This window comes from Aythya marila (genome assembly GCF_965140915.1).
Source record: "Aythya marila genome assembly, chromosome: 27".
Lineage (NCBI taxonomy): Eukaryota > Metazoa > Chordata > Aves > Anseriformes > Anatidae > Aythya > Aythya marila.
Window position 1 is genome coordinate 5,162,713 of NC_139068.1, and position 16,396 is coordinate 5,179,108.

At 68.2% G+C, this 16,396-nt stretch overlaps 2 protein-coding genes across 2 annotated transcripts; both read left to right on the plus strand.

Annotated features, from left to right (window-relative positions):
- Positions 1-67: 67 nt before the first annotated feature.
- On the plus strand, positions 68-4,669 carry USHBP1 (USH1 protein network component harmonin binding protein 1; the record flags this gene model as incomplete). Its single annotated transcript, XM_082779923.1, has 13 exons — positions 68-599; positions 1,085-1,203; positions 1,277-1,474; positions 1,560-1,661; positions 1,739-1,881; positions 1,981-2,121; positions 2,201-2,283; positions 2,598-2,733; positions 2,815-3,058; positions 3,135-3,320; positions 3,395-3,486; positions 3,563-3,685; positions 4,428-4,669. The coding sequence occupies 13 exons, from the start codon at positions 68-70 to the stop codon at positions 4,597-4,599; spliced, it is 2,271 nt and encodes a 756-aa protein (XP_082636049.1). The 3' UTR covers positions 4,600-4,669.
- Positions 4,670-8,985: 4,316 nt separating this feature from the next.
- On the plus strand, positions 8,986-16,342 carry NR2F6 (nuclear receptor subfamily 2 group F member 6). Its single transcript, XM_082779828.1, has 4 exons — positions 8,986-9,546; positions 12,534-12,628; positions 13,990-14,514; positions 15,040-16,342. Exons 1-4 carry the CDS (start codon positions 9,290-9,292, stop codon positions 15,312-15,314), a joined length of 1,152 nt encoding a protein of 383 aa, XP_082635954.1. The 5' UTR covers positions 8,986-9,289; the 3' UTR covers positions 15,315-16,342.
- The last annotated feature ends 54 nt before the right edge of the window (positions 16,343-16,396 follow it).

A 16,396-nucleotide genomic window follows, 5' to 3' on the forward strand; every position in this document is an offset into this window, starting at 1 on the left:
CCTGGATCCGGCCACGGCGCGGGGCCGAGCTGCGGGGTCGGGCTGAGCGGGCAGGAGTCCAGCCGGGATGGACGAGGCAAGTGGGGCGTCCCTAGGGGTGGCCGTCCCCAAAATTCGTCCCTCGTCCCCATCCTGGCTGAAGCATGGCGGGTGGCGGCCCCTCTGCACCCCAACCACCCGCTCGTCCCCCTTCTGCACCACCCCTGGTGCTCCCCAAGGGCACCCCCCGCAGACCCTCTGCTCCCCGCAGCCCCTGCCAGGCCAGCGGGTGGACGAGGACGAGGACGAGGATGAGGACGAGGCCGCGGGGGAGGACACCCAGGACGTGCCACCCCACGAGGAGCACATCGCCCGCCTGCTGGCCACCGTGGCCCGGCTGCAGCACCGCGCCGAGCAGCTGCAGCGCCGCCCTGGCAGCTACCGGCACGCGGCGGCACCGGCACCGGTGTCACCCGGCCACAGCCAGCCCTTGGCCTCACCGCCCCGCAGGGAGGAGGAGGAGGAGGAGGAAGGCTCGGGGGGCACCAGCAGCCTCCCCGCCGAGACGCAGCAGCCTCGGGAGCTCGATGGCACGCGCAGTGCTGGAGCTGGTCTGGAAGGTGGGTGCTCTGTGCGCTGCGGCACCATGCCGTGCCTCGTGGCACTGGGCTGTGCCATATAGCATGGTGCTGTGCCATATAGCATCATGCCGTGCCATACAGCATCGTGCCGTGCCATATAGCTTTGTGCCATGCCTTGTAGCACTGTGCCGTGCCATACAGCACCGTGCTGTGCCATATAGCATCGTGCCATACCATATAGCATTGTGCTGTGCCATATAGCACTATATCATGCAGTACCATGCCATGCCTCACAGCACCATGCCGTGCCATATAGCACCATGCCATGCCTCACAGCACTGTGCCATGCCATGTAGCACCATGCCATGCCTCACAGCACCATGCCATACAGCACTGTGCCCTGCCATATAGCATCGTGCCGTGCCATACAGCACCATGCCATGCCATATGGCACCATGCCGTGCCCCACAGCACCGTGCCGTGCCATGCCAGCACCTGAACCCCTCCCCGCTCCCTCTCCCCAGCCCACGGCCCCGACCTCTTTGCCGACCTGCAGCACGCCGTGAGCTCTCTGGAGCGCGCCGTCTTCTCCCGGCACCGCCAAGCCCCGGCCCCGCCGGCGGAGTGGGCGCGGGCGGCCAAGGTGAGGCAGGGCGGCACGGGCAGCCCCAAAACCCAAGGGGATGTGCGCTGCCCGACCGGCCTCGTGCCCCCAGAGCCTGGAGGAGCTGGAGCAGGCGGCGGGGGCTCTGCCGGTGGCGTGCGGGGGCCCGGAGCAGGGCGAGGGGCTGCTGGATGCGGTGGCGAGGAACACGGCGCTGCGGGCAGCCCTGGGGCACCGCGACGAGGAGCTGAGCCGCGCCACGGCCTCGCTGCGGGTGCTGCAGGGGGAGCGCGATCGGCTGCAGGGGAAGGTGGGTGCCGGGGCGGGGTTGGGGGTGCCAAATGAGGGGAGCCCCCCGGTTTGGCCCTCAGGACTCAGCTCGATGCTCGGCGCAGGTCCGGGAGCTGCAGGAGGCTCTGGCAAGGCTGGAGGAGCCGGACGGTGCCGGCAGCGGCACCGCGGGGCTCGGCAGCACCCCGGGACTGGGGGAACCCCAGGTGAGTGCGGGGCTGGGGCGGCTCCAAGGGTGGGATCCTGCTGCCCCGGCACCAGGCGCTGCCTCTCCCCTCTGCAGGACCTGCCCTCGCGCCTCCTGAGCTTCGACGGCACCCACAGCACCCACAGCACCCACAGCACCCAGCCCCACAGCCCGCTCTCCCCCCAGCCCTCGGAGGGTGCCGAGCAGGAGCTGGAGGATCGGATGCAGCAGCTGCAAAGGTGAGAGCCCCCCCCCAAAAAAAAATACTCGAGCCCCAGGATCCGCTGAGCCCCCGGTGGTGGAGAAACCGCGGCACGGGGCTGAGCGGTGGCGCCCAGGTGCGTGGAGAGGCTGAAGGAGGTGAACCAGGAGCTGGTGGGCGCCCTGCGGGACTGCAAGAGCGACTCGGAGCGGCTCAGCATGCTGCTGGGGCAGCACGAGTCCCGCAGCAGCGCGCTGCGCCTGGCCCTGCACTGCAGGTGGGGGACAGGGGCGGGGGGGGCACGGGGACGGGGCTGGGGGCAGGCACGGCGCGGTGCTGAGCCCCTCTGTGTGCAGCGAGCGCTGCGCGGACACCTACGCTGCTCTGCTCCACCAGGCGTGGGCGAAGCTGGGCAGGGGAGGGGACGGCCACGGAGGTGGTGAGTGGTGGCTCGGGGGGGTGCGGGATGCAGGGGGGTGCCGGGGGACCTCGGGGGGGTACAGGGAGGGTGCACGAGGGATATAGGGGGGATATTAGGGGATTTGGGGGGATGCTGCTGGGGTGCTGGGGGATGGGGGACACACGGGGGGGATGCTCGGGGTGCTGGGGGGTGCAGGGGGGTGCAGGGGGGTGCGGGAGGGATTCAGGGGGGTGCAGGGGGATACAGGTGGGATCTGGGGGGATGCACAGAGGGTGCTGGGGGTCCCGGTCCCCAGCACTGCCCTGCTGTGAGGCCTCCTGCCCCGTGCCCAGGAGCAGCAAGGCAGCAGAGCGCGGAGCAGGGATCTGGGTCCGGTCCTGAGCCCCCACAGGGGCCGCAGCTCCCGCACCGAGCGGACCCGGACGGCCAGGAGGAGAGCGGGGCCAGCGCCTGCCCCGGGCTGCAGAGGTACCGGGGTGGGCACGAGGTTGGGTGGGGACCCCGCACCGTGCCCAGCACCTCGGTGCCACCACGTCCCCGTCCCCGCAGCTCCCCGGTGTCCCAGGGGACGGAGGAGGGGGCCCTGCGGGAGTCCATCCGCCGGCTGCGCGCCGAGCAGGCGGCCGTGCAGGGGTCCCTGCGCGACGCCCCCGCGCCCGCCCGCGCCCTCACCCGCCGCGGCGAGGACGCCCGTGCCCGTGCCGAGCGGGCTCTGCGCGACGCTCGGGCTCTGCTGCCCGGCTGGAGGCGGCCAGAGAAGGAGGAGCTGCTGCAGGACCTGGCGCTGCTCAAGGTGAGGATGAGGAGGGGTTGCGTGGAGCCCCCCTCCGGCTCTGCACGGGCGAGAGGTGATGGCGCTGCCCTGCCAGGAGGCCATGGCCGAGCTGAAGACGCGGCTGCAGCTGGTGGAGAAGGAGAAGAGGGGCCTGGGGGTGCTGGCGGCGGCGCAGGGGCCGCGGGAGGCTGCGCTGCGCCTGGTGCTGCAGCACCTGGAGTGGGAGCGAGGCGGGGGCTCCCCCAGCCCCCCCAGCAGCTCCAGCAGCAGCAGCGAGGAGGTGAGGCTGCCCTGGCTCTGCTCCCCATGGCTACGGGCTTGCTGGGGGTGCTGATCCCCACGGGGGCTCCGCAGGACGCCCAGGCCACCCGAATTGGAGCGGCGGCGCCCAAGCACCCCACGGACCCGGAGAGGACGCGGCAAGAGCTGCTCCGTGCCCAGGCCCGGTAAGGAACCTCAGCACCGGGAGCCCTGCGTGTGCCACGGCACCGTGCCAGGCTCTGCCACAAGCGTGTCCTGCAGCATCGAGGAGCTGCACGCCCGGGCACGGGCCCTGGTGTTGTCCCTGGAGCAGAGCAGCGCCGCCAGCCGCGCGCAGCAGGAGCAGTACGTCACCATCACCGGAGATTTCTTCCACGCTCACAGGTGGGCACGGGGTGCCCGGTCAGTGCTCGGCACACAGCGGGTGCATGGTGCCCCTGCGCGTCCCCAAAATGCAGAACCTGCCTGCATGGCTTCGGTGCACCCCCCCCCTGCATGCCCCAAAAGCTTTCTTGCTTCATGCCCAGCCCAAAAGCGCGGTCCCTTCCTGCACACCCCAAAAGTGCTGTTGCTTTGTGCACACCCTAAAATCACCACCCTCTTTTATGCTCTCCAAAAGTGCGGCCCCTTCTTGCACATCCCAAAAGCGCAGAGCCCCTTCCCACACCCCCCAAAATAGCACCCCGTTCCTGCACACCTCAAGAGTACAGCCCCAAAACCACCGTCCCTTTTTGTGCACCCCAAAACTACCGTCCCTTCGTGCACACCCCAAAAAGCACAATCCCCTTGTGCACACCCCAAAAGCCCCACCCTCTTTTACGCTCTCCAAAAGCGCAGCCCCTTCCCAGCCCCCAAAACAGCTCCTTGTCCCTGCACACCTCAAGAGTACAACCCCAAAACCGCCATCCCTTTTTGTGCACCCCAAAACCACAGTCCCTTTACGTGCATCCGAAACCAACTCCCCTCCATGCGCTCCCCAAAACTACCATCCCTTCGTGCGCACCGCAAAAAGCTCAATCCCTTTGTGCGCACCCAAAAAGCACGATCCCTTTGTGCGCACCCCAAAATCGCTGTCCCTGCCCCAAAAGCCTTGTCCCCGTGCCCCGTGGTGACGCTGTGCCCGCAGGGCGCTGGCGCTGGCGTACCGCGGAGCCCGGCAGAAGCAGGGGGCCCAGCTGCGGCGCCTGGAGGCGCAGGCGGGCGCCGTGCGGCAGCAGCACGCCCAGAGGGTGCAGGCGCTGGCCCGACGGCTGCAGGCCCTGGAGCAGCACCTGGCTGGCAGCGAGACCTGCATTTAGGGTGCCCCCCCCCCCGGCCCCCCCTGTGAGATGGGGCCGGGACGGACCCATGAGGATAATAAACTGAATAAACCGCTGATGCTCGTGGCTGTGGCTCGGCCGGACTGGGGATGGATGGGGGGCTTTGGGATGGACCCGGGGCTCAGCTCAGCCCAGCAACAAAAGCCGTGCCCCCCCCCCAACCCCCCGCCAACCCCCCCACCCCGGTGTCGCGGCGCAGATGAAGCCGTTTCGTTATCCCTGACGTGGGATCAAAGGTGACGGCGGTGGCCGTGGCGGGAGGGCCCCATGCATATTCAGGAGGGAAGAGGAGCAGTGACCCCGCACCGGGGGCAGCCGCGCGTCGCGGGGGGGGGGGGGCGGCCGGCAGCGAGGCTGGGCTGGGGGCTGCCGGGGGGGGAATGGGGCTGAGCAGCCCCCGGTGCGATGGGGCGGCGGTGGGGCAGGATTAGGGAGAGCGTGGGGTAGGATTAGGGTGAGCGGGGGTCAATGGGGTGAGGGTGCAGGGGGCTGGGGGGGGCAGCCCGGGGCACAGATGTGCTGCGGGGTGTCGGGGAAACTGAGGCACGGAGCTACAGCTGGGCCACGAGCGGGGCTGCGGCTCCCCGGGGAGGTGCCGCAGCAGAGTTCAAGGCTCAGCGGGTCGATATCCAGATGGAGAGGGCAGACAGGCAGGGCTGCGGGGCCGCGGAACGGGGCTGCGGGGCAGGGCTGTAGGGCTGCGATGTCAGGGGGCACGGCAAGGGTATGGGGTGCACAACAGGGCTGTGGGGTGCACAACAGGGCTGTGGGGTGCACAATAGGGCTGTGGGGGCGCAAAACAGGGTTGTGGGGGTGAGCAACAGGGCTATTGGGGTGCACAACCAGGCTATTGGGGTGCACAACAGGGCTCTGGGGTACAAAACAGGGCTGTGGGGTGCACAATAGGGCTGCAGGCCTGGGGGTCACAGGGCTTCAGGCTCGGCCAGGTCTGGCCAGGCTCATCGGGGGGTCCGGGGGGGGTCCCGGTAGCGGTGGCGGTGGCGTGGACGGGCTGACCCGCGGGTTGAAGGTCAGGGCTCTGTGCTCAGACCCCTTTTCAGATTCAAATGGGCTCCTGGGGGCTTTGTGCGCGGGGTCAGGCTTCACCGAGAGCCGCATGAAAGGGCCGGGGCGGCCGGGGCGGCTTTCAAGTCCCTGGGTGCCGGGGAGGGGAGGGGGGGGGAAGGGAGCCCAGACAGAGCCACAAACACCCCAGTCCTGGCTGCGAAGACCCCCCAAAAAAAAAAAAACTGGGCACACCATGAGCCTCTGCCAAGGGGCTGCTGGCACGGCACGGCACGGCACGGCACGGCTTGGCACCCCGCAGCATCGACACCAAAGCCCTGGGCACCCCGGGAAGCAGCAGTGGGGTGCAGGATCCCCCCCCACACACACCCAGCACGGCACGGCCGCCCCGGTTCCCTTTGTCCTTCACCTCCCCGAGCAGCTCGCACGCCCTCGGCACGCACGCACATGCCCGCACGCAGGATCCGGCCCCGGGAACGCGGCGATAAGGAGCCGCACGCCCTCCGCCTGGGATCGCCCGGGCTCTGCAAACAGCCCCGGGGAGGAGCAGGGCCAGATCCTGCCCGGCATGGGTGGCCCGAAGGGGAAACCAGCCCCGGCACGGGGAAACTCAGCCAGGAGTTGGGTTGAAAATCAAGGGATTGAGCTAAAATGCCACGGTTCTGAATGCTGGGGGGCTGTGCGCACCCTGTGTGGGTCTCCTTTGGGTTCCCAGACCCTGAGAGGACGGAAAGGCAGGCGGAAAGGCAGACAGACGGGGGGGGCTGTCCCTACAAGGGCATCAATCCCAAAAAATAAGGGCATCCATCCCACCAAAGCCCCCGGGAAGCGCTGCTGCTGGTGGCAGGGGGCACGGCTGCCCCGCAGCCTGGAGCTAAATGGGGTGCAGGCAAACGGGTCGGGGCTGGCGGCGTTGGCCCCCGGCCCCCCGGCGATGTCAGCCCCCATGTGGCTGCAAGCCCAGCCCTGCCATTTTGGCACCGTTCGCTTCCTCATCCTCCGGCTCGAAGGCTGCGGGAGGGCAGGGGCCGTGCCGCTGGGTGCCTCCGCCGGCCGGGACCCTCGGCGAGCCCACGCGGGGCGGCACGGAGCGCATGGGCAGCCCCACGAAGCCCAGAGGCAGCCCCGACCCCGCGGGGGCCCTTTTGTGCGGGAGAGGCAGTGGAGCAGCGCGAGGAAGGAGGAATTCCTCCGGAGATCAAACGCCTTCGCCCACTGGACACCGACGTCAAAACAAACACGGCTCCCATGGCGGGGCCGGCAGCCGCGCGGGGGAGAAGATCCAATTTCCTCCTTTGTTCCTGGATTATTATTATTTATTTTTTTTTTTTTTTTTTTGCAGGGGGCGAGGAGGAGGGGGAGAGGCAGGGAAAGGGCCATAAATCACAGCCTGACACAGGAGAAAGGAGCCGCGGGGCCGGCTGCAGGTGGGGGCGACCGCCCCGCTTTGCCCCCTCGGCCAGGCTGGGGCCGGCGTTGCCCCCCGGTGTCCCCCAGCAGCAACCCCCAGCCCGGCCTGGCCCCATCCTGCCCGGCCGGGGAGCTCAGCAGCCCTCCCCTCCTCAATCCCATGCCATCACCCCCTGCCCGTGGCCACCCCCTTGCCCTGCCTGAGCTCCCGGGCACCTCGGCACAGCCGCGCTCGCAGGTACCGCGTGAGCACGGATCCCTCCAGACAAGAGGAAATGGAGGTTTTATTTATGGCCGGAGCTGTAATCCATCTCCCTCTGCTGCTCCGTGGCCTTAGCGCTCCGCTTTATTTATTTATTTCCTTCTTTTCCAGCCTGCTTTGCTTCGCCTTCCCTTCAGCAGCAGCAGCCACCCCGACCGAGGAGCCGGCCCCGGCGCGTGGGCTGGGAATGCCAAGGCCGGCGGCACGCAGCGGTGCCAGCAGCGCTCACCCACAGCCCTCCCCCCGTGTCCCCCCACCCCCGTCCCCACCTCCACCCCCTCGCCCTGCCTGGGGGTCCCCCGTGGGGGCAGCTCCCCCCCCCGGCCCCGTGCCCTTCCCTATGGACTTTCTCCCCAAGCCAAGGTGAAAGGTGCCGGGAGACACCGGGGCCACCGCGGTGGCATCACCGGGAGAGTTTGGCCCCAAGGTGAAAGGCGAAGGCGCAGCGATAGCACGGGGCTGTTCCCGGGTCAACCACCTTTCCACACAGTTTATTCCTTCGTTAATAATTAACCGGGCGGCGGCACGCGGGCGCTGCGGGCACCCTGGCCCACCCGGCCCTCGCAGGGCCAGCTGATGAGCCCACCTAGGCCTGGCTTAATTAACCAACTCACAAATAGCTTTTGTGGACTTCACGAGGCCAGCTCATGCCCGAGGACCCCCCCGATGCCACCGGAGCCCCCGAGCCCTGGCCCCGTGCCCGTGCCCTGCCCCGTGTCACCGCCCCGTGCCCGAGCCGTGCCCGCAGGTTTTGGCTCCATCCTGCCCGTCCACAAGGGTGCATCCACCCCAGGGTGCCTCCAGCTCCTTGCGACCCCCCCGGGGGTCCTGGCACAGCACCACGCAGCGCATGGGGACGGAGAGCTGGGCTGCAGCACGGGGGGCTCCGGCGCGTCCCCGCGCCCCCCGCTTGGTGCAGCAGCACCGGGCGCTGCCAAGCCTCAACCCCAAGGAGGGCAGCGAAGGGCTCTGGGGAGGCCACCCCCCCGTGCCCCCCCCTTGTCCAGCCGGGGACAAACGTGTCCCCTCCAGCGTGGCACGGCCACATCCGTGGCAGGCTCCGTGCGCCCTTGCGCGGCTGCGGCTCCGCTGCCGGCTCCGTGCGCGGGGACCTCGGGGGGGACCCGGCGGAGCCCGGAGCCGGGAGCGGAGCACGGGGGGGGACCCGGGGGTGACCGGCAAAGGGTTTGGGGGGGCGCTGGCGGGGCAGGACCCGGCGGGCGGCGAGCGGAAGGGGAGGAGGACGGGGAGGAGCATCCAGGGCGGCCACCGCGGCAGCGGCTGAACTTTGCTCTTTCGCGGGAGGCGGGGAGAGCCCGGGGCTCGGCGGAGCGGGTCCCGCCGGACCGGGCTGCATGCAGCCTCGGCGGCGGCGGCGGGGCCCGTAGGGGCAGGGGGGGGGCCCGGCTGGGATAAGCGGCGCCTCCATCCCTGCCGGTGCCGCGGAGCAGGAGCGGAGCCGCCGGAGCGGGGGCAGCGGGCAGCGGGAGGAGGAGGAGGAGGAGGAGGAGGAGGAGGAGGAGGAGGAGGAGGAGGCGGCGCCCCCCCACCGCATGCGGCGGAGCCCCGGGGGGGCCGCCGAGCCCGGAGCCGCTGAGCCCCGCCGCTGGGGGGGAGGTGGGGGGGGGGGATGCGCGGCGCCGCGCCCCGCTCCCGCCGCCGCAAAGTTTGCGCGGGGCCCCCCCGTTAAGAAGCGGGGCTGCGGGAGCGTGTGCGTGTGTGTGCGGGTAGGGGGGGGAGGTGGGTAGGGAGGAAAAAAAAAAAAAAAAAACAAGACAACAAAACAACCCCCCCAAAAAAATATATCTATAGGGAACCGGCCCCCATCCGCCTGCCCCCCCTAGGAAAAAAAAAAAAAAAAAAAAAAAGGGAAAAAAAAAATAACAAAAAAAAGACAGAAAAAAAAGCAACTTGCTCAACTCGCTCCATGCGGCGGCGGGGCCGGTGCTGAGCCCCCGGGGCCGCGGAGCCATGGCCATGGTGGCCGGCGGCTGGGGCGAGCCCAACGGCGGCGGCGGCGGCGGCGGCGGCGGCGGGGAGGAGGCGGCGTCCCCGGCGGGCGGCGGCAGCGACGCGGAGCACGGCGAGGAGGAGCGGGCCGGGGCGCCCGTGGACTGCGTGGTGTGCGGGGACAAGTCGAGCGGCAAGCACTACGGCGTCTTCACCTGCGAGGGCTGCAAGAGCTTCTTCAAGCGCAGCATCCGCAGGAACCTCAGCTACACCTGCAGGTATGGGGCTGGAGGGCGGGGGGGGGGTGGTGGTGGGGACCCTCACCCTTTTCCCCGGGGTGGTTGTGCCGTGGTGCGCTCGCGGCACGAGCGGTGGCACCGGTGCGGCTCGGCGGTGGCCACGCTGTGGCTTGGAGGTGGCCCCGGTGCAGCTCGGCGCTGGCCCCAGTATGGCTCAGTGGTGGCCCCAGTATGGCTCGGTGGTGGCCCTGGTGCAGCTCGGCACTGGCCCGGGTGCAGCTCGGCGGTGGCCCCGCTGTGGCTCTGCGGTGGCCCCGGTGCATCTCAGTGCTGGCCCCGGTGCAGCTCGGTGATGGCTGCTCAGCCACCCCCGTGCAGCGCTGCTGGTGGCCCCGCTGTGGCCGTGCAGTGGCTCCGTTCTGGCCCCGCTGCATCGCGGGGTCCTCCCGCGCTCCGCACCCCATAGAAGCCGCCCCAGCCCCCCCCCCAGGGATGGGTGTCGCTGCCCGCTCCGTCCCCTGTGCCCGTGGCAGAGCGGGTCGTCGTCACCGCCCGGCTCTGCTCCAGCATTAATTGCCATTTCAGCCTGAAAATGCGCCGAGGCTGCGTGTGAGTCAGCCCGGTCACGGCCGCGCTACCCTGAGAACGGCACCAGAGGATAATTTTAACCGGAGGTGTCGAGGGCCTGGCGCGCTGCAGGGCGCTGATCCTGCGCTGCCCTTGTGAAATGATGGTGCCGGGCCCAGGGGCCGTGATCCTGGACGAGCCCCTCAGCCCACGCAAAGTTGGGAGCTGGAGGTAACTCCAGAGCTCCTGGTGGGCTCGTGGATGTGCAGGGCTGCCGGGACGGGGATTGGGGCTGCTAGCAGCACAACCGTGCGCACGGGGCTCATGCACAGGGCAGGACCCCGCGGCACGTGTGGGTGCTTCCAGTGGTGTTTGCTGACCCAGGTGGATGCGGCGAGGACGGCACCCCATGGGTGCCCCGCTTTCTCCCCACCCGAGGGGCTGCCGGCTCCGACCTTCGCTGCACGGTGCCGGGATGGCACCAAAAAGAGCAGGGCAGCGATGCTCCCGCAGCGGTGGCCGTCTCCGAGCCGCCTCGCTCTCATTTGGGCGGCCTAGATTCATCCTCCCCCACATCCCTGCTCCGGCACCGGTGGCGTGGCACCCACAGAATGGTGCGCGCATCCTCCCCGGCGCTGCCTCGGTTTCCCCAGCTGATCGGCAGGACGAGAGGCGCCCGATTCCTCCGTCACGAGCCACTTCATGGGATGAGGTGTTTGAAAACGGGGCACACGTACGGCTTTATGAGAAATGCCAGCTCCCCAATTTCAGGGGAAACAAAGGAGGCGCAAAATCAGGGCTCCCCGGGGCAGGAGGGCTGCGTCCCAGGTGCTGCCGAGGTGCGGAGGGATGCAGGGCGCAGCACCCCGAGGTGCTGGGAGCAGCCCAGCCCTCGCCCCGTGCTGGGCGCCTGCTGCAGGTGGGGTCTGGCCCCCGGCTCGGTGCTGCAGCGGAGGGTCGGGAGTTTTCCAAGTGCGCAGCAACTATTGAAGGGGCAGGGAACAATGCTCTCCTGTGGCAGCCCTGGCATCTGCTTTGTCGAAGGAGTCAAAAGCAGCAGCGAGCCAAGATTGCTCTAATTTGAATATTAAAAGTGAGTTGGATTCAGTTTAGTTCTTGCACTAAATAATTACATGTTCTAATTACATAATTAGCACAGTATACGCCTTTTGTGTTCTCACAGTTTCCCAGGTCGCTGCAGCGGATCGGTTGGGAAACTCGCTACGAGCTGCCGGCGTTAGCCGAGGCTATTTTGGGTTTTTGTGGGGCCGGGGGGGGGCCGATCAGGCGTGCCCCCGCCGCGCTGGCCCTGGGGAGGGTCGGCTGCGGTGCCCGGCGCCTGGCTGATGAAGATGTAACCTGCCGCTGTGATTAGCGATCGCTGCTCCCCTGGAATAACTTTTATCAGCAGCGCGTTCGGAATGTGTTAAGCGCAGTGGTGATGTTCAGGGCGAATTAATTCCGGTTTGAGCGCCGCGGGAATCCCTGCGTGCCTCTCCTCCGGAGTCGTGTCGGAATGAGGATGTTCGTGTCGGGGCTCCCAGGCAGAGCCGAGCTGCTGCCGGCCCGCGGCACGGCCTGCGACTTCCTGCCTCCCGCTTCACACGGCTTAATTTTATCGCCGATTCATCAATAACCCCTTTTCCTCCTCGAGAACCACGACGGCCGCTGGGTGGGACCTGAGCGCCCGCTGTCACCCACGCCCTGCTGTGGTCGTTGGCCACTGGGATCAGGGCCACGGGGCTGAGGCGCCGGCGATGCTTTGGGAATGTTCCTGGCAGCCTGGCCCAGCCCAGCTTTCTGCCCTTTTACCCCAATTTCACCCTGGCGATGCCCAAGCAAACCCGCTGCGTGGTTCAGGGCCCGGGATGAGGATGCATTTCCAGGGGGGCCAGCACTGACCCCATTGCAGGCTCCGAGGCTGCTCGGGGAGCATTGGGGAGCATCCCCGTGGCCGGCGCAGAGCGGTGGCCCCCAGGACCCGGCCCCATAGCAGCCGTGCCCGCAGGGGCAGCCCAGTCCTGCAGCTCCGTAGGAAATAGTTGGAATTCCTCGCACGGCCGGGGCCACTCCTGCCTCCAGCCAGCCGCCTCGTGATGGGGGCATCACCGGGGGTGGGAGCCCCCAGCCCCCCAGCCCCACGCTTCTCTTCCCTCTGCGGAGCTCCTCCCGCGCCGCGGGGGCTTCTGCGGCTTTCCCAAAGCCCTGGGCATTGCTGGAAACACAAATCCTCAGCCCTTGCTGTTGGAAATAGCTCGCGGTCTCTGTTACCATAGCATCTGCGTGCGGGTGAGTGTGTGTGAGTGTGTGTGTGTGAGTGTGTGCTCAGGGGCGGCGTGGCACCGGGAGGAGGCTGCGGGGCCGTGCCCGAGGGCACCGGCGCGGGCGCGGTGGCGGAGGAGCCCGGCAGGGGCGTCACGGTGCTGCCCGGTGCCACATCTGCCCTGTCCTCCCTGCAGGTCCAACCGCGACTGCCAGATCGACCAGCACCACCGCAACCAATGCCAGTACTGCCGCCTGAAGAAGTGCTTCCGCGTGGGGATGAGGAAGGAAGGTAACGCCGGCACCGCGGGGACGGGGACGGGGACAGCTCCCACCCGGGCCACCAGCCCCGTGCCGCTTCACCGGGCGCTCGCTCAGCTCTTCGAAAACCTCTCGCCCTGTTTGCAGCGTCAGCCAGGGGCCAGGCCTTCCTCTTTTGCCCCTTTTTCCTCCTTTTTTTGCCCTCGGGGCCAGCGGAGCAGGTGGTGTTTGTTTGGCAAGCTGCGCGCTGATAAGGTGACACACCTGGAGCCGCCCGGCCGCGCGCGCCCCAGGCGTGGTGGAGGTCGGCTGGGAACGGCGCTGCTGCAGCTGGGGCCAGAGCTGCACGGCCGCTTGGCTTGGGCCAAACACCCCCCAGGCTGCTGCGGGTGGAGCTGCCCTGAAAATGAAGGATTTCAGCTCAAAGCAGAGCCGGCAGCAGGGTGGCACACACGCGCCTGGGGCGAGCTCAGGGTCACCGTCACCCACGGTGCCGCGTGTCCCCTGGGCTTCAGGGGTCCAGGCTGGGATGGAGGGTGCTGAGCACTGGCTGTGCACCCTAGGGGGCTGTGTCCTTGCTGCTGGCACGGTTGTGCACCCCTGGGGCTGTGTCCCTGGTGCTGGCACGAGCTGGGGCTCGGCGTGGGCTCGGCGCAGTGCTGGGGCTGCTCAGCGGCAGGTGGCATTAACGCAAGGAGCAGGGAGAAGGGTAGTGGAAGCAGGACAGTAATTCCCTCCTTTCCAGAGGAGTCGAGATGGCATTATTGCCACTTAGCATGATTTAGAGCTCTCATTTAAGTGGCTCATGAACAGCCCATAAATTAATTACTAGGGACTGAGCAAATAGTGGGCGCTAATGGGAGAGGGGGGGAGCTGAAAAATGGCTCTCCCTGCACGCAATTAGGAGGGGGAGTGCCCCGGGGTTAACGACGCTTCCAAGATGGACGTTTTATTTGCAAATAAATGATTGCTGCCATGCAATGACCTTGGGCAGCGAGCGCCCTGCGCCACCGCAGCCGGCGTGGGGGGGCCACAGTGCCGGCGAGGCGCCCGCTTGGGCACGGCACAGCCAGAGCCAGGTCCTGGCACGGGGTCGGGCGGTGGCGTTTTCCCAGCCCTGCTGCTGCTCGGTGGCCGTGGCCAAGGAGCTGCTGGTGGAGCTCTGGGGTGCTGAATAAATGAGCGCAGCAGCTCGCACGCGCCCCCTCCCTCTCCTGCAGTGCCTGAAAGCCGCCCGTTGTGCCCGGGGCTACGGGCAGGAGGTGCCAGGATCCGGCCCTGCGCAGGGCAGGGTGCACCCACGGGTCCCCCGGGAGCTGGGCAGTGGGGGGGGGCGAAGATGGATGCGGGATGCACAGCGCGGTCAGACACCCCCCTCTGCTTCCCCCTCAGCCGTGCAGCGGGGCCGGATCCCCCCCACGCACTCCAGCACCAGCCCCAACACCATGCCCAGCGGGGAATACTTCAACGGGCAGCCGGTGTCGGAGCTCATCTCGCAGCTGCTGCGGGCTGAGCCCTACCCGGCCGCCCGCTACGGCTCGCAGTACGCGCAGCAGGGCAGCGTCATGGGCATCGACAACATCTGCGAGCTGGCCGCCCGCCTCCTCTTCAGCACGGTGGAGTGGGCTCGCAACATCCCCTTCTTCCCCGAGCTGCCCGTCTCCGACCAGGTGGCCCTGCTGCGGCTCAGCTGGAGCGAGCTCTTCGTGCTCAACGCGGCGCAGTCGGCGCTGCCGCTGCACATGGCCCCGCTGCTGGCCGCCGCCGGCTTCCACGCCTCGCCCATGTCGGCCGACCGCGTCGTCTCCTTCATGGACCAGATCCGCATCTTCCAGGACCAGGTGGAGAAGCTCAACCGGCTGCAGGTGGACTCGGCCGAGTACAGCTGCCTCAAAGCCATCGCGCTCTTCACGCCGGGTAGGTCGAGCCCCGCGGCCGCCCCACGCAGCCGTGAGCCCGCTGGGAGCGTCTGCATCCTGTCTCCGTCAGGATTTGGGGACCAGCGAGCATTGGGGGGGGGACCTTGCACCCTCAGCACCTCTCTGCTGTGGTTTGGAGCATCCTGGCTTGTCCTCATGAGGGGCAGAGCTTCCCTGGGGTGACGGGGATGAGCAAAACGAATCTCCCCACGCACTGCCGGGCGTGGGGAGCCCCCCATCGGCTGCTCCGTGCGTGCTCACCGTGCTCCGTGTAGGAGCTGCAGCCCTGCCGCAGCGCTTTGCAGCTGGAGCAACCCCCACGTGGAGCATGGCTTTGGGACGGGGCAGCCCCCACGGGTGCCCTCGTTTCGGGTGGGTGCAGGTGAGGGGCTCTGCGTCGAGCTGGGTGCCGATGGGGATGGCCAGGGGGTCCTGTGGAGATGCAGGGGGTCCTGTGGGGATGCAGGGGGGGGATCTCCGACCACAGCTCCCTCCCCTAACCCCTCTCCATTCCCCCTGGCAGATGCCTGCGGCCTCTCGGACCCGGCGCACGTGGAGAGCCTGCAGGAGAAGGCGCAGGTGGCCCTGACGGAGTACGTGCGCTCGCAGTACCCCTCGCAGCCCCAGCGCTTCGGCCGCCTCCTGCTGCGGCTGCCGGCGCTGCGAGCCGTGCCGGCCTCCCTCATCTCGCAGCTCTTCTTCATGAGGCTGGTGGGGAAGACGCCCATCGAAACACTAATCAGGGACATGCTGCTGTCCGGGAGCACCTTCAACTGGCCCTACGGGACGGGGCAGTAGGGGACAAAAACAAAAACAAACAAACAAAAAAAAGACAGGGATGCTCCCGATGGGGGACGCCCCGGACACCCCCTGAGATGCCAAACCCCGTTTCCCTCCGGAGACGCAGCCGGTGCCGTCCCCGGGGGCCCTGAACTGCTGGAGCCCCCCCTCCCCCTGTGACTTGTCCTCCTGGGGGCTGCTCCCCCCGGGGTGAGCCCCGAAAGCCACTCGGGACCCCAACGGTGCCGCTCCTTGCGGCAGGCGGACGCCGGACTTTTCCTCCAAAAAAAGCAAAGCAGAATTCGGCCGCCGAGGGGCAGGGAGGACCCCGGGCAGCCCCAGGGCTCAGTCCTGGCTCTGTAGGGCAGGATCCGGCCCAGGGAAGGAGCCGCCAGCCTCTTGCTGCCCGTCCCGAGCCGGATCGCGGGCGTTGGGGTGGAGGCGATGGAGCTGGAAGCAGCCTCGGAGCAGGGGGGCTGCGCGGAGGGGTCCTGGCATGTGCCCCCCCTCCCCCCAAAATCCTGCCCGTCGTGGGTAGGGGCTCGTTCCAAGCCCCTTTGCACCCTCCCAGGACAGATCTGGCCTCGGGGACTGAAGCGCCGACCTCGGAGCAGCCCTTTTGGGGCCAGGCTCCCCCCCCCCTCCAGCCCCGCACTTTCCACTGAAGCATCTCCAAAAACAGGGCACGGGGTGGGTAATGGGGGGGGCGGCTGAACGGGGGGGTGTCCAGCACCATGCACGACATGGGTGCAATTCCAGGCATCCTTCTTGGGTGCTCTGCACCCAGCCCAGCCCCTTCCCCACCCCCCCCCAGGTCACTCCAGCGCCTTCCCTTCCCTGCTGCTGCTTGCTTGCTTGGTGCTTTGCCTCAAATCCCCCCCTCCATGGATTTAGGGTTGGGGGGGGGGGACACAGATGGATGTGGGCACCCCCCCCCCCCACGCTCGCTCTATTCCCGTGCCTCATTTTTAAGCCAGGACCAGGTGAGAAAGTTGGGGGGGGGGAACCAAAAATCAGGCTGGAAAGCGGTGGCAATGGGGCACGGGGTGGGGGGGGGACACAAATGGGGCCGGGGGGGCGTCCCCATCCCCCCGCCCAGG

What these genes read in the sequence shown, in the direction of transcription:
- NR2F6 (XM_082779828.1), top strand. Translation starts at nt 9,290, where the DNA reads ATGGCCATGGTGGCCGGCGGCTGGGGCGAGCCCAACGGCGGCGGCGGC. An exon ending in AACCTCAGCTACACCTGCAG is followed by an intron (nt 9,547 to 12,533) that starts GTATGGGGCTGG and finishes TCCTCCCTGCAG; the next exon opens with GTCCAACCGCGACTGCCAGA. An exon ending in CATCGCGCTCTTCACGCCGG is followed by an intron (nt 14,515 to 15,039) that starts GTAGGTCGAGCC and finishes TCCCCCTGGCAG; the next exon opens with ATGCCTGCGGCCTCTCGGAC.